We start from the raw sequence: 17,171 nt of genomic DNA on the forward strand, positions 1-17,171 counted from the left end.
AAAAAAACTGTAAGCCTTTTCCTTCTTTCCTTCCTCTGGAGGCCCATTGGTTCCTGCACTACTGCAGGAGTGGGGGCCAGAGTCTAGGGGAATCCAGGAGGGAGGAAGCGAGGAATGGAGAGAGAACTCAGTGAGGGAAGCTTTTAATAGAGGCTGAGAGATTGAGAGGGGGGAAAAGAGACGGAAATGGAAAGATCGAGAGAGAAAAAGAGGGAATTGCTAAGAAAGTAGGAGAAAAAGAGGCAGAGAGAAGATTAGTACAGGGGCTAGGACATAATCACCCGACTTTCTTACTGTAGGAAGTTAGCCACAGTCCCACACATACACACTTTCACACACTCTCATACACACTCACACTCACGTGAGAGCTCCTGTCTGTTTTCCCAAAGTCAGAAAAGCCTGAATTCATCAATTCTGAAGTATTGCTCTGAGGAGTGTTTTGTTGTAACTGTCACTCACAGTCACATGATTCGAATGTGCATTTGGATTCGCTCCCTTTCATGTTCCCTTTCATGAATGTCAGCTGTTGCCGTGACAAGGTTAGCTTTCTCATGGAGGTTAACGGACAACAACTTCTCCTAGCCCATTTCCATCCGTTGAGATATATTTGTATTAGATTTACATTAGCATGCATTACCGCATTATCGCAGCTTTTAAAGGGCAGTTTTTTGTTACATTTCCTACCCCATGTGACCCTGTTGGCTGACCTCTGCTTCCTCTTCCTGTCAGCTATGAAGGCTTCTTCCTGTCGTGCTCCCTGACCCACGGAGGGGTGGAGCTCTGCGCCCCTCAGCACACCAGCAAGCAGGCTGTCAGCAAGCATCTCTTCCACCTGGTGGTGTGGGACCAGAGGTAGGCAAGCCTCAGAGGCCTGCACCAATCACAGCACACCTTACACATGGAAAGTTGTGTAAACAACGCTTATCCAAGGCTCACCCGATGACGTGCCAGTGGTGGTAAATCACAACTTAAATATATTAACATTGATACATGGACAAAATATGCAATATGCAATCTGCTATTGAAATCAGTGTGAACAGATGCACTCAGTCTCTCTCTATCACAACTTAAGTAGTCATATCGTCATAGCTGTACACACCTATGACAATAATAAATATAGGCCAACAAAGTTTGACGGGGTGGAGAGGGGGGGGGGGGGAGATCTGGAGCTGCTTCCGCCATTCTTTCAAATCGACTCTCCGCCAAGAGACCCGCCCTCCTCTGACTCTGATTGGCCGTGAACCTGAAACGAACCAATAAAACCAACGATGGCAGCGAGTATTACCCAATATGGGGCAGATGATCTGCATGGGATGCTGCATTGAAGAAAACTCTGAAAATACGGGACAAACCCGATCCCGTATTGATTCAAAACGGGATGCGCTATTTTATTCTCATTTACGGGACAATTCTGTATATTAAGGGACGGGTGCCAACCCTTAAGCTGCCCTTCCAAAGCACGTTATGTTGCATGCAAAATGCAAGCATACTGACAGATAGGCGGATGGATGGACGGATGGATGAACAAGCACATTGCATTCCTGTAGATGACACCAGGTGTTTCATTTGTCTTCTAGGTTTGCATTAACGTATTTTCTGTTTGTCAACTGCAGGGGGAGGGGGGGGGAGCAGTTGACATTGTGTATTTGGGTGTTAGTGTCCTAGTAGTAGTAGTTATAAGTTACATGCTACCTAGTCCGATGTGTTGTTCGTGCAGAGAGAGAGTTGTTAGCAGATTCCTCCATTGGGTCCCTCTTCCTGTCCCTGTTGTTGTTCAGTTATTTTGAGGAACCATTGTTGAGGTATTTTTTGTCAGACATCCTCGTGTATAAACCATTGCTTGTATATGTATGGTTCCATGAAGGGTGTTTGATAGCTTTGTTAGGCATTCACAGACGCTTGGTGTTGAAGGTGACCCTCTGTGTGTCAAGGACCTGGTTGAGCTTGAGTAGCAGAACACACCATGCTTCACCCAGCCTGTTCTGGTCAGGAGTTACTGTGTCCTGAGGGAAATAGTTAACTATATTTATTACACGGCTGTTCTTAAGCCCCTTCAGAGCGAATCTACACCCCTCCGCTTCGCGTTGGGATGCTGTTCGCCCTGTCGGGGCCTATTTGGTAGGGCGTAACTTCCGCCCTACCAAAATCAACCGAAAACCAATTACAACAGTGCAATTTCAGTTCATTGACCAAACACATAATACAAATTTACTGGTTGAGTAAATAAAAGGTGTTTTAGAATAAATGATAAGGACGCTAATACGGATTGTAAAACATGTAAGGAATGTAGATATGACTCACTAAAGGTGAACATATGTTTAACAATATATGTTAAGGGTTATCAATATTTGTGCACACATAAAATAACCCAGGGGGTTACATATATATGGATATAGTAAACTCCATACAACATGTTGATTCAGTATATGTTATATATACATCAACATGTTTTACATTTATAGATCTGTATACAAAACAATACCATATACAATGTAATGTATTTATTTAGATGGTTTTATTCAAAGAGATGTCCAGATTTGAACCTGCAACCTTCTAATCTGCTGTCTAATGCTGAGCTATGGCTCTTCCCCATGTGACATATATAACATGTATAGATCTCTCTATATACATTGTTTTCATACACTATGTAATACCTCAAGATTGGATTTAACTGTACATTAAAAGGTCACAATGAGTATAGTGAATGTTGGCAGCCTCGTTTTCCTGTAAGATTTTTCTACACACCGCCCTTATCAGCCTTGCATCACTAATTTCTGTCCTCCTTTCCTCCCCTTCCTCTTCTCCTTTTCTCCCCTCCCTCTTTCCTATTCTCCTTTCCTCCCCTCCCTCTTTCCCTCCCAAGGATATGCTTCCCAGTTCAGATCAACCAGTTGCCTCGGGAGACTCAGCTGACTGTGACCCTGTATGCCAGTGCGCTGCCACCACCTGGAGGGGCAGAGGAAAAGGGCAAGCAGCGCCGCAGCATCGAGGCCCTGGGCTGGGTCACCATGCCCCTTTTCAACTTCAGACAGTGAGTCAACAGGACCAGATAGCTAGCAAAAGGCTAACAGACAAGTTATTTACAGTGCAATAAAATACGCCACTAGGTTTATGTTAATTTTGGCAAAACATACTTCTCTCACTGTAGTGGGACTAAAGGCCGATTTATACTTCTCCGACTCCGTTACGGGCAGACGCACGCATGGAGTCAGAAGGATTGGTTGAATTTATACTACTCCGACGGCTCTGCGTGCTGAAAGCAATTCACCGCCAGAACAGTAGATAGCGCTGCACTGCGATGCTAGCTAGGTTATCGAAAACTCAGAGCAAATTTACAAATGAGCCGTTTCATCAATAAAAGAAGCAAATTTTCAGCAACTGCACTGCCCATTTCTCGTCACATTTTAATTCAGATGCTGATTTACATGTACTGTTTAGCTGAAAAATTAATTGTAAAAACTTACAATAACGGCGATCAAAGAATTCTGTTTTCTTGTTGGTCACGGCAAGGGTTAGGGTTATGGTCCGCCCCTGACTCAAGCAGTTCTTAATACAGACAAATCCCAGCCAAGCGGTATCCGTAAAATGACGGAGGGACAGTCAGGAAAATCAGGAGGTGCACGCAGAGCTCTGCGAGGGGCTCGGAGAGGGCACGGAGAGGGAGTTCCTTGACGGAGAGGGTGTTCCCTGTGTGCGTGTCCGTAAAAACGCAGAAGTATAAATTGGCCTTGATGGCTGACACAAAGAAAATGTACCAAATTGACATGCATAGCACTTAGATAACTGTTGACATAAATAAACTTAGCATAATCACATGATCCCTGACCCAGCAAAAATAGACATTCCAGCTTCTGTTGGAAGGAACAGTTGCAGTGGACTGGTACCATGTAGTTAGCTGGCTAGCCCATGAAGGAACAGTTGCAGGGGACTGGTACCATGTAGCTAGCTGGTTAGCCCATGAAGGAACAGTCGCAGGGGACTGGTAACAAGTAGCTAGCTGGCTAGCACATGAAGGAACAGAGTTACTGTTACTGTATACTAAGCAGACAAAACAACACTATATGACGGATGAAAGCTTACCTTGTTCATATGAGGAGGTGTCACACATAACTTCCAGCATCTGGGTAGCCGTTGCTGAATTTAAAGCTCTGTTTAAATTGTTTGCTGGTCGCCGGCCCAACACATTATCCAGGAGATGTATATTTAGACCAGTCCTGATCCGTCCAGCACCACTTTTAGACGACTCTGCCTTGTAGTCTTTGTAGTCTTTCTTTATAAAAAGAAAAGGTATTTGTTATTTGGTCGTTCGTTTAAATCTCCAACTCTCTCCGTATTTCCTCATTGTTTTTTCTAACTGCCTTATCCAACTTATCTTGTATTTTAGACAATGTCCATATCGCTATAAGCATATCACATTCGTCGGTGGTCCTGTTGCTGTATAGTGTTTTCTGTTGATATTGTAATTAATTAATTTTATGATCTGTTATAAAGTAACGGCTTTTGACGGCTCAGCTGAAAAACAATGGCGGCGAAAACTTTTGTTGCGGGTAGGATAGCCACATCCATAACCTCTGTGACGTTGGTGGTGCCCAATTTTGGGCCCAGCAATTCCAGAGCCGTGCCGGTGACGGATTCTCAGCAGCGGCACCAGCACCATGTCGGTGGAAACGAGGTACTGGAGACCAAGCAGCCGGCACACCAAAACAAAGACATTGAATATTTTAAAAGACTTAAAACACAGAATACCACACAGAGCGAACGTATGCTTTCTACCGTGCTTGTGTCTGAGAAGGCACAAAACGCTAGTTTTTTAGTTGCCGAGTTGCTTGCTAAATCTAAAAAGCCACACACTTTAGCAGAGTCGCTCATATTATCAGCCTGCTAAAAAATGGTTGAGGTAATGCTAGGGCCAGGTGCTGCAAAATAAATTGAAAAAATCCCCCTCTCTGATAACACGATCAAACGTTACATTGATGATATGTCGGAGGACATGGAATCTGTACTGAATGAGAAACTACGCCTGGGACACACTGGCTGCAATCAGCTGCAATTAGCTGCAATCTTCTGCGAAGTGCCTGGAAGCGCCGCCTTTTTTCTTTCGGCACCCATGCTATGAAAGGGGACCGGCCACATTTCCTGCGAAGCACCGCGATTGCCTGCGATCTGCAGTGATCGTTTCGGCAGCTGGTCGAATTTATTCGCAAGACGCTTGCGGAATTGGGTGCTGGATGATCAAATACCTTTTTTCTTCGATTAAACGCTGCGGGGTTTATTACACAATGATAATTTTTGGTGCAGCGTTTATTCGAGGGCGGGGTTTATTCGAGGGCGGCGTTTAATTAGTAAGAGAGATTTCGAGAATTGCAGCTGCAGTGCGGCCATAGACAAACAAAGAATAGACAAGGAGGTCAAACACAAAGCCTAGTATAAAATTGAAGCCGTGCGTGTGTCTACATTGTGTAGAAATCTGAAGCAGCATGCCGAAACATTCTTACACTTCCAGCTTTCAAACAGAAAGCTGTGCAGAAAGCACTCACCAGCAGCAACAGAACTAGCACGCGAACTTGGGGTTGATGAAAGGCGAATTCGCCAGTGGTGAAGTCAGCTACCTCGCAATATTGGAGGCTACATGTAATTGTTGCAATGACATAATGTATCATTTGTTTTCAACCAATGTCCTAATTTAGAATACTTGCATTCAGTATTATTAAGTGACTTTATTTGGTAAGAGTACAGTGCCTTTATTTTGAAGGCCTTTTGGAACGCTAATGAGTGAGAGTCCACAGCAAGCGAAGCACTGACAATTCAATGCTCCGATAAAAGTTTAAGGTTGTTGATCGGATGTTAGCTAAGGATCTAAGGAAACCTCTATTCCCTGGTGTACAGCATGCAGCCAACGGGGTATGTTGTTTTGTGTCTGTATTTTACTTTGGTAAAGGTTATTTAGGCCTACATGCTGTGCATGTCATTGTACGTTCATATTAAGCTAATGCTTTATTTTCTCGTTATACTGTGGGTTTAGTTTTCACGGTGGATTTGGAGAAGAAGCTTCAAAACTGTAGCAAGAAAGCCAGTGTCGAGGGAATTATAATACTTGTGTTATTTACTTGTGTAATAATGACTGCGTTTTAAGTTAACCAATTCAATAACAGTTTTCAGATTTTTTGGGTGTGGCGTTTAATCGAGGGCGGCGTTTATTACACTATGTCCATTTTTGGGGCGGCGTTTATTCGAGGGCGGCGTTTATTCGAGGCCGGCGTTTAATCGAAGAAATACAGTACACCATATTAGTTGATATATTTGACTAAAAAAACATGTTAAGATTTTACTACATTCATTGTAGACTACTGTGAACATTTGTAAAGTTGTAGACTTAAAAACAAAATGTTTTTTATATTACTTTAGAGGCCTACGTACTTTACCAATATTCACCCTATATTAAACCTAACTACACAATGTTGGTAACGAACGGCCTTTCCATGTGGTTACCATGATGAAAACGAATGAAAATAAACGGATTGATCTGTTGAGCTAGCATGCCCGTAGATGTTTTGTTTGTTTGAGAGAAACGAGTTGTCACGCGTTAGACGCAACACACACGTGTGCAGACATAGTCTACCGAGAGAGAACCCCCAAGTCGATTTCTAAAATCAGCGAGAAATTCAAGGAGATGGAGGACAGTTGCAAAGCACAGGGAGTTGTATGACCCCCAGCAACAATAGAGCAAGGGACAACATAGAGCTGGGATTTAGCCAATGCGATGTTTATGTACCATGTCAGTGAAAAAGGAAAACTCAGAGTAGCTGAAAGGCTTGGTGACCGGCGCCGAGAAATGCGTGTCTGGTGTGAACAGCTTTTGCTCAGTTGTAGCTGATCGTAGCCGATCGCAGCGCGTCCAGGCGCTTTGCAGCCAGTGTGTCCCAGCCCTAAGGGGTAAATTTGCGCTTCAAATAGACGAGTCCACAGATGCTAGTGGCCTTTGCCAATTGATTGCTAACGTGAGATACGTGGAGGACAAATTTACAGATAACTTTTTATTTTGCAAAGAACTGGACATCCATGCTACCGGAGATGAGATATTCAGCGTGACAGACTAGTACTTGAGGAACCATGATCTCAGCTGGGATATGTGCATAGGTGTTTCCACTGATGGGGCGGCCTCGATGACCGGTCGGGTCAAAGGCTTCGTAACAAAAGCCAAGCAGAAGACCATGGTAGCGACGCATTGCATGTTGCATCGGGAGGCTCTAACTGCAAAAACTATGCCTCCCTGACGGATGTTTTGAATAAGGTCGTAAAAATAATAGGGCTGTCAAAGTTAACGCGTTAATAACACGTTAATGCAATCTCACTTTATCGCGACAAGAAAAAATAAATAGTGCCGTTAATGCAGGTTTCTTTTTTACCCTGGGAATCACTTGTCGTCACATGACTTTGACTGCCGACAGTAGCTGAATGATGGAGAGGGCTTTTAGCAGACCCCCACCCCTCGGCTTGAAGCGACGGCCCCGGTGGATGTAGGTGGTATTGCATTTCTTGTTAGACATCCGGCTCTTCCGGTCGTTTTTATTATATTAACTCCAGTCAACATTTACAAAACTATCTCCCCAATAATTTTTGTTCGATTCTCGAACCTGGCTCATAATACTAGCTTTTTCATAGAATAATTTTTCCCCATTTATTTGCTTACGTCAATAAAAGTTGCCTGCAAATGTGCTCGCGGATACGAACAGGGCACGAGCACAAAAGTTCACATTGGCCGATTGCCGATTTACCTGGAGCTGAATGAGCCATAGACTAGTTGTAGCAAGTTTAACAAATGGTTGTCACACATACATGAAATGTTGTTAATATAGTTTATTCCCGTAATTTTTAAACAGATTAGATTTTTCATAATGTCAAATATTATATGTTAAGCGTGAGCATCTTGTTGACATGTCTATCTGGAGCAAAGACGAAGATTAATACTTTAACTGATAACCACAATAGGAAATTATATATATTTAAATAATATTAGTTCTGCCTTCAGAAGCTTTTGTTAAACACACCCATTATTCTTGTTTTTATCGTGTCATCAAGCCAGACTCAGTGACTATGTTTCACCCCCACTTATATCTGATGGGAACATCTTGTATATAGTTCTGTTAATATGCCCCTTTTAAAGGCAAATGTGAAATAAAATGCATTTTAGACACACTTCTCAAGCTTTTATTTATTACATTATTACCAAGTCTTGTTATATCACGTTATATCCATTAGTAGGTGTTTGGTTTAGTAGGTTGAACGTATAAAACACAGGCCACATTTCTACACTGATGTTAAATTGAAGGCAGTGTGAATTTCGTGGCATTTTGTTTGAATATAAAGTTGACAGTAAGCTATGGTAAGTCTGCATTATGGAAGATTTTCTGTTACCAAAATAACTATTAAACTTTCTTTGCCTGGCGAGAACAACGACAGAGCTAGGTGTTCAGGTTAACAGTTTATTTAATCCGATACAAGGCGTTGGAAATACTCAAATCATGAAGAAAAAAACAATATATATGATGAGTTTCATCTACAATAGCCTTATATTTAGCCCTATAGCCTATTTCTAAAAACCAAGTGGAAGGAATACTGTACAGTGACAGCATACATTTCCGTAAAGTTTGCATCATGTCTCTGATTCTTATCGGACTTGTACCACATTCTGGCACTTTTTCTGGCTCACACACTCGCGACCATATAAGTCTATGCTCGTAACTGGTTGTCGGAAAGTATGACGTGTACAGCTAGCTGCAAGCGTGCAACTTCATGCAGTTCCGGTGGCACCGACAACCGGCTGCAGTTGGCTGCCTTGAAGCTGAGAATGCCATTTGGCTGCTTCAAGTCAGCCGGGCTGCAGGCGGCTACAGGCGACGCCGGCGCTGCGTGAAGTCGAACGCACCTACTGTTTAACGCTAGACGGGAAGAAGCCGGAACTGGAAAGATGGCGCGGTCCGGTTTCGCGCTTTCACTTGCCTCACAGCGCCACTGAGCACTTTTCATAGAAATGAATGGGGCCATGAGAAATGTCTTTAATGTATTTTATATTCCAGAACAAGTCTAATTTTGTGGATGTTTATACAGCAGTATAGTTTGGGAGTGAATAAAACTAAAACATTTAAGTTGTGTTCCATCTGAACTTGTTATATGGACATTATCATCCAGTTAGGCCTATTTGAAGTTTTTAAGTACACCCTTTTAATGTTAAAAACATTTATTGGGGTACATTTTAAACAGATTAAATAGATTGAATAATTTTGCGATTAATTGTGATTAAATTAAATATTTTAATCGCTTGACAGCCCTAAAATATTTTTAGTTACGTTAACTCACATCCCCTTCAAACAGGGTTATTCACTACCCTCTGCAGTGAAATGGGTTCAGAACACCAGGTTCTCTTACTGCACACAGAAGTCAGGTGGTTATCAAGGGGGAGAACACTGGCCCGTGTTTATGAACTAAGAGAAGAGCGGGCATTTACGAGGGACCATGACCTTCCTTTCAAAGAGAAGATAAATGATGACTTCAACTCGTTTAGGCCTACCTAGCTGACATTTTTGCCCACATGAATGAGCTAAATGCGAAAATGCAGGGGAGGAACAAAACTGTCTGCAACATACAAAATCTATGGATTTAGGTCAAAATGAGCTCAGTGGCGACAAAGAGTGGCAAAGAAAAACATCGACATGTCCACTGACAGCTACCAATACTACTGACAAGTCTGCAGTCTTTTATTCAATATCTGAACATTTATCTGCCCTCAAGAAAAGATTTGAGACCTATTTCCCCCACAAAAAACGAGGAATTTGATTGGGTTCGAGATCCATTTCACTCTCTTGCCACTGAATCAGCAGCGAGATGCCTGTCATCAAGAGGACAGGATGAGCTTGCTGAATTGCAAATGGACCGCACACTCAAGTTGCAACACAGTGAACTGTCTTTGGACACATTTTGGCTGTGATATAGTTTTGAGAGGGACAGACGTTGTCTGTTCATATTCTGTTTACTATTTATTCAAAAGTTCTATTAAATGAGTTGAAGTAAATGCCTATAGTAAAAGCAGTTATAGCCTATTCAGCATATCACAAGGTTAAATCAAATGGCATAAAGTACAAATATGACACAAAGGAGGTTGAGAGTAAAACGTAAAAAATAGGGGTGCTGTGGATGGAGAGAGATATGTTTAGGGGTGCCTCGAGCCAGAAAAGTTTGGGAACCACTGGCCTACTGTAGCAGACCTTTCTATCAGTGGCGGCTGCTGGTCTTTCAAATAGGGGAAGCTCATTTTCTGCTACATCATAAACATTGTCCATTTATTTGGCTTGTTCACTGGCTAGTTAACCCCTATGATACTAGCCTTCTGTAAAAAAGAATGGATGTATGAATGAACGAACAATCTAACGAAACGATATTACACTCGAAGAAAATGTGGGAATTAGGTTAAACTGAAACAAGGAATGTGAGCTTGAATAGCTTCGGCGACTTTTATAGTGCAAAATCGCTGTCAATCAAAAGTAGATGCAGTCTTTTGACAGACCCTCCAATCATCACGCAGAAGCCCAGCGTCCAGGCCAGCACACTCCTTCATTCACCCCCAGAGACGCCGAGCATCCGTGGGCGGGACATAATCGCAGCATTTATCCAATGACCGTATAGTTTCGAAGCACTGAAAAAAACTGTTCAAAGCAGCCACATTGAAATAGCCTATCTTGTTGCGATCTAGTGACACGTAGTCAATAGTATATTTCATCATCCAATTTGCTAGGTGGAGCTGTCAGATAAAACGAGGGTCCTAGAATTGCGGTCTTGAAACTGCGGTCCTGAAACTGCAGCTCTCCAGCTCTGCAGGTACATGCTACTCCCCTTGGGAGTACAGAGCTTGGTTACACTACCGAAGTTGAATTAGCCAATGTCGTTGCTAGCGTTAGTTTGCTAGCTGTATATAACATTTCACTGGGTCTAGCAGCTGTTTGATTTACTGAAATAATTATGAAATGTTCTACTAGCAATTTGCAAGTTACTGTAGGCTATTTACAAGCCCCGATAGTGTGTATCTGACACAGTAGAAATTATTCCTCTTTCAAGTAATAAGCCCCGGTTCAAGTGTTGAGCATTAAATTAGCTGCACGATCTGTAGAGATCTTGGGACAAAGCCACTTTTTTCTTCCAAAACCGGGCTATAAGCCGCTTCAAAATATAAGCCGTACAACCACAAGAAAACTGTAAAATCAGGGTAGGCTACAAGTCGCGGCTTTATTTCCGAAAAGTACGGTAAATTATTTCCCTAGAACTTCTCAACCAGCAACCTTAATCTATTTAATGTATGCTACATATCCATCGGCACTTCTACTGTAAAATATTTAATTAGGGTTCCTCCGGTAGGAGGGAACCTACTGTTTTTGTTAGTATTCCTATTATTATTATATTTCTCAGTTAAATGGCTCAATAGCTCAAAAAGTCCTTGACCCGATTTTTTAAAATTTGGCCCAATGATACAACAGGTCACTCACTACTCCCAGACAGCTAGTGGCCCACGTACGCCCATAGGTGGCGCTATAAGCCAAGCCCAAAGTCTTTGTGATTTCCCCAGCGCCCCATTGCTCCAAAATGCCTGAAAATTTCATTTCATTTCATTTATGGGGAACAAAAAAGCCTCAAGGACCCATAAGGTCCGCCATGATGGATTTTCCTGTACAGTGAAAACTTTGGGAAAATCTTCAAAATTAATCTCCTCTTAAACCAAAGTAAGTAAGTAAGTAAGACTTTATTTATATATCACTTTTCATACAAGAATTGCAGCTCAAAGTGCTTTACATAAAATCAACAAAAACAATAATACAAGTGTTGATCGAACTAGCCGCATTCTATCTGCGGTCTCTCGAATCCGTCTTAGATCCGAGCTGCCACTTGCAGTTTCTAATACACAAACATGACAAGGGGGTAGACAGGACAAGGAGAAATGTTCAGCATAACATGAGGAGAGAGAGGAGAAAAAAAGGCAACCCCCAGACTATGCTCCTAGAGGAGTACAGTGTGGGAACAGGCAAAAAACACCTCAGCACGTAAGCACATACATTGTACAACATTACAGAACCACATGACTTGCAACGGGGAGGGGGGGAGGGGTATGGACAAGCAGCATCTGGACCTGCAGCCAATGCTAGGCGCTGGTCACAGACCCGCCAGCCACACCGGGGGAACAAGCAGGGGAACAAGCGGGCAAAGGCGTTGGATGGGGGAAGGGGTGTGTATGAGTGTGCCTGGGTTGACGCCTTCGCCTAGGCCACAATCAGTCAGATTCTCAGTTCGCAGATAGTATTGCCATGGAGATATCCTTGGTCATGACCCAAGACAGAGACGCAATCCACAAGTGAAATTTAGTGTATGAGTAGGCCTGGGTTGTCACCATCGCCTAGGCCACAATTAGACACTTCTCAGTTCGCAAATTGTATTGCCATGGAGACAGCCTAAATCAGGTCCCAGACAGAGACAACAATCCTCAGGTGTCTGTTGGAAGGGGGTAGGGAATGCAAGAGAAGTTTCGCTGCAGCGCTCTTCAGGGGAGTTGTTGTTCCAGCAACGGCCTTGGCCAAGGCCTGTGCTGGTTAGGGTGCCGAAAGCAGATAAGATTGGGGTTGTTTGGTCGAGTAGCCGCATTCCAATTGGCACGTCTACTCCTTTTTCCACCGGTCTCCGTCGGTCCAATCATGTCGGCCAGCTTTAGGGGGCTTTTTTACAGCTGTAGCCATTTCCTTAATTTTTCGATATGCCAGGGCAGCGCCTAATCCAATCAGCAAAAGCCTGTAATCGTGGATCCAAATAGGTAGATGTCTTCATTGTCCTCCACGGAAAACGCCCCTGGACACCCGACGCGTCCATCGAGTAGCCAGCTGCTAACCTCCCGAGAGAGTCTCTCAGTATAACACAAGACACAGGACTAGACAATACGATAGAAGCCAAGCAGGGAAGGTCAGGGGAGGAGAGGGAGAAAATGCGACCGCCTTCGTCGAGAGCCAAATAAAGTCCAATTGACTTGAAATTTTGTACATATGTGTAATGGAATAAGAATAAGAAAGAAATACTATTCAAAATGGCTGAAAGGGGTGTATTTATGTAAATGTACACATTGCCTCAATATGTTTGTGTCAATCAATCAACTGTAATTTTGACTGATGGTTTTTCAAAACTAATAGGGTTCAAGATGTCATCACTCTGAAGTACCATAAACAATTGGTATGTCAAAATATGATTGAATTAGAGCTGTTTCAATGGTGGCTGAATCTAACAACGCTTACCACAGGAGAAACAGCTTACTTACAGTAACAGAACATGACTATTCAACACTGAGAATAGCTCAATGGGCTGGGATGGTGACCTGCAAAGTATAAGGTCGTAGGTTTGAATTCAGCCTCAATCTTTTGGCCTGTCATAATTTTAGTTATTTGTTTAGTTAAACAGGCATGCGCAATTTCATGCAATATTACCTTGAAATGTTAACCGTTTCTTAACCTTTGTCCCAAAGCTGACCAAAGTGAATACTCATATCACGCAGTTGGAGCACAGCTAGATAATCAGCTTCAGCGCCCTTGGGTAACCAGCGAAAGACTTGTGGAAAATAGTTTGGTTGCAACAGCCATGCGAGGGATTTCAGTTGTTTTGTATGTTCAGTTTTATCTTTGTAATGTTTTTGTTTGTCAGTTAATATAATCTTGTTGGTCACCCTGATTGTGCATGTTGTGTAGTTTAATCGGACCAGAGAGTCGCTGCTGTAGTATCACAAGTTATTCTCGCAAGCAGCTGAACATGAGCTCTGCCTAGCTCTGTTGCCCACATGACTATTGGTATTTGTGCATTGACTGAGATTCTGGAAAGAGATCAACTCAAGAACAGTTTCAATATCCTATAAAAAACTAAAACTCTGCCCTTTCTAGTCATAAAATCTCAACAGTTGGTGTGTAGCAGAGAGGATATAAAGACTGACTTGTAACGTTATGCTCATGAGTTCAAATCCCCATTCAGCGTGTTGTTGTGGGCCAAACAGGAAGTAGTTTTGCTCTCTTGTCCAACTCTTGATCTTCAACAGTGTACACGTTTATAATATTTTGCCATTTTGCGGAGGAACCAGCATCACTGCTTGCAGCTATATTTAGGATTCCTCCATCAGGAGGAACCCTATCATAATTGTTGGTTGTTACGCACTACCCCCGTTAGGGAGGGGAAGCTACGCCTTGCTGCCCAAGAACCCCCAGTGGCAAGACAAAGAGGTATGGAGTCGTGGTGCAAGCAAAGGCACAGACACAATGTCACCGTCAAAAACGGCATTTATTAGCCACGGCAATAGTAGGGAGAAGGGGCTGGACGGGACCAAAGCAAAGAAAACAAAATACAGACCACCCTTACCTGTCCTAACTACCTACTAAACAATACTGACTAACTGGCGCTCGAGCAGAACGCCCTAACCAAAATACAGGGGGTGGTCCGTCCAGATCTAACCTGGTGTGTTTAGACAAGGAAGTTACCCTACGGGTGCTGTAAGCCCAGGGCGTCTTGCCTAACACACAAGGTGCTTCCCCTCCTCCCTGGGAAGACAACAATAAATAAGGTTAACAAAATGGGATTATCAAACAGTGAATTACAGTACAACACAAAACAGTTAACAACTAACAGGTCTCTCAGGTTTCCACAACCAGCGCAGCCAAACACACAAAAAGGATGCGCATCTTGACGAGACAAACAATGGTAGGTATACAGCTGAGGGGACGACGGGATTGGTAGTGGTTGATGAGTGGAAATGAGGGCGATTGGTAGCCTGGCTGCCAGCCTAACTTCTCCCCGCCCCCCAAAAAATTTGGTTGGGAAGTTGGGTCTGGAGGGTCTCGTATTGGGGACCAACTACAGAAAACCAGAATCTGGGCGAACCAATTAAATTGCCAGGGCGGGCTTTATACGATGATGGACAGATGATCAACAGTAACGTAATCACCCACGTCACAAAAGAGTGCTTAAGTTGAATTCGTTTTGAAGAAACATGGCTACCGCTGGAGATCTGGGATGTTATGATACTGCCATCGAGTCTGTTTTAGAAGACATCGACAGCGCATTAATTTTGAAAGAGGAACAGAGAGACGCAATCAAGGCATTTGTCGATGGAAAATATGTTTTTGCCGTCCTTCCTACGGGATTCGGTGAAAGTTTAATTTATCAGATGGCCCCGATGGAGTTGTAATCCTAAACGGAGAACTTCGTATATGCATTGCCCTTTATTGTGTCGCTCAAAAAGGTTGACCGTGTGAACAAGTACTCTCCCTACCCTTAAATTAATTTTACAACACCGGCAAAAATCGTTTGTATTCATTCTTCAAGCATACTTCAAGTCTGCTTGTAGTTTAGTTCTGTTGACAACAACTATGCGGTGCTTAACATACGTCACATACTCTGTTGCTCTGATTGGTTGTAGATTTATCCAATTGAGCGAAGAGGCATTTGTTTTCCAGGCTCGTTTGAAACACGCCCTGTAGTCAAAGCCCAACGGAGAGTTCTCAGACTCATATTCTGACTAGAATTATGAGTATGACAACGTCAGGCTAGGCGATTGGCGCCACCTGTAGAGAATGGAGACAGAGCAAAACAAACACACACAAAACACATGACAGGACTGGGGACGTAACATTGGTATTATTATTAGAGTTCCTCCGGTAGGAGGGAACCTATTGTTTTTGTTAGTATTCTTATTATTAGGGTTCCTCCGATAGGAAGAACCCCTATTGTTTTTGTTAGTTTTATTATTATTAGGGGTCCTCCGGTAGGAGAGAACCTATTGTTTTTGTTAGTATTCTTATTATTAGGGTTCCCCCGGTAGGAGGGAACCTATTGTTATTGTTGGTATTCTTATTATTCTTATTAGGGTTCTTCTGGTAGGAGGGAACCCTATTGTTATTGGTGGTATTATTATGGTAGTCCTATGGGAGTCAATGGCAACCCCTAGACCAGAACTGTAAAAAGTTGTGAAATTTGGCATGTTGAAACTGCAGCACATTAGTAACTACCATACCAAACATGGGTCACTTTAGACAGAAGGTGGCGCTACAGGCCACACCCCAATTTGAACATTTTCAAAGTGATGCAATTTGCTTCCCATTTGTTCCAAAATTCAGAAATGTTGTATACATGCCCTATTGCTCATGCGGAACAAAAAACCCTCAAGAGCCTATAACGGCCGCCATATTGGATTTTTCTGTACAATAAAGATTAAGAAAACACGTTTTTTCGCTACTCCTCCTTCAAAACTGATCCAATCTTCCCCAGAATTGGCAGACATCATTCTCAGAGCAACCTTCAATCAATTCTTCAACAAATTGTTGATTTTCGAAACTGTTTGTGCGGTACAGCCAATCAAAATCTGCAACAAAGCAACCAAACAGGAAATGTTGTAAAATCTCAGCAAATCTTTGAGATATCAACACCAAAGTTGGTTTATCGGTGGAAGACACTACAACATGTTACCATGTACAAAGGCAACTTCATACCTCCAAAATTATGGATATAAAGCAAATCGAATTTATGGCTAACCGGTAAAATAATAGTTTACACATCCGCTGGCCAAAAACTGATACTCTGATTCAATCACAAGTTAATATGAAGACTCTTGAGAATGTTTAGTACACAAATTTGAGAAAAAGTTGACCGTAAGATGAAAATTTGATTTTTTGTGAATGTTTGAAACATGCATGCTTTGCTAATTGCTAGAGACATTTCCAATAAAATGTCTCCCCTGCTCCTCAGCGCGCGCGCGCTCCACATTCTCACACATTCAGCCTTTCCTTTGACACGCGCGCGCGCGCTCCACATTCTCACACATTCAGCCTTTCCTTTGACACGCGCACGAGCTTGGCGAGACACACACACAACATTTCAGAACAATGTGGGCTGACCAAGCCCCCACTCACTCCTTGATTTTCAGCATAGAGGACCTTGGTGTAATTGCATTTCCGATTTTGTATGCATTGGTAAAAAGTTTTCAAAAACATTGATAGTTTAGGCCAAGAGTAACTACCAAACCACACATGGCCCAACATTACCTATAGGTGACGCTACAGGCCACGCCCTGACGCAAAAAGATCAGCCATTGATCCAATTGTCTTGAAATG

General features: G+C 42.8%; 1 protein-coding gene across 1 annotated transcript in view; it reads left to right on the forward strand.

Moving 5' to 3' along the window:
• The window catches only part of pik3c2b (phosphatidylinositol-4-phosphate 3-kinase, catalytic subunit type 2 beta), a 139,079-nt gene that overhangs the window by 42,964 nt on the left and 78,944 nt on the right, over positions 1-17,171 (forward strand). The window contains exons 12-13 of the mRNA XM_047024937.1: positions 730-852; positions 2,864-3,031. Of these exons, the coding sequence (XP_046880893.1) occupies positions 730-852; positions 2,864-3,031 (291 nt within the window). The remainder of the gene's footprint in view (positions 1-729; positions 853-2,863; positions 3,032-17,171) is intronic.

The sequence above is a fragment of the Hypomesus transpacificus genome, chromosome 9 (assembly GCF_021917145.1).
Source record: "Hypomesus transpacificus isolate Combined female chromosome 9, fHypTra1, whole genome shotgun sequence".
In the NCBI taxonomy this organism is placed as follows: Eukaryota; Metazoa; Chordata; class Actinopteri; order Osmeriformes; family Osmeridae; genus Hypomesus; species Hypomesus transpacificus.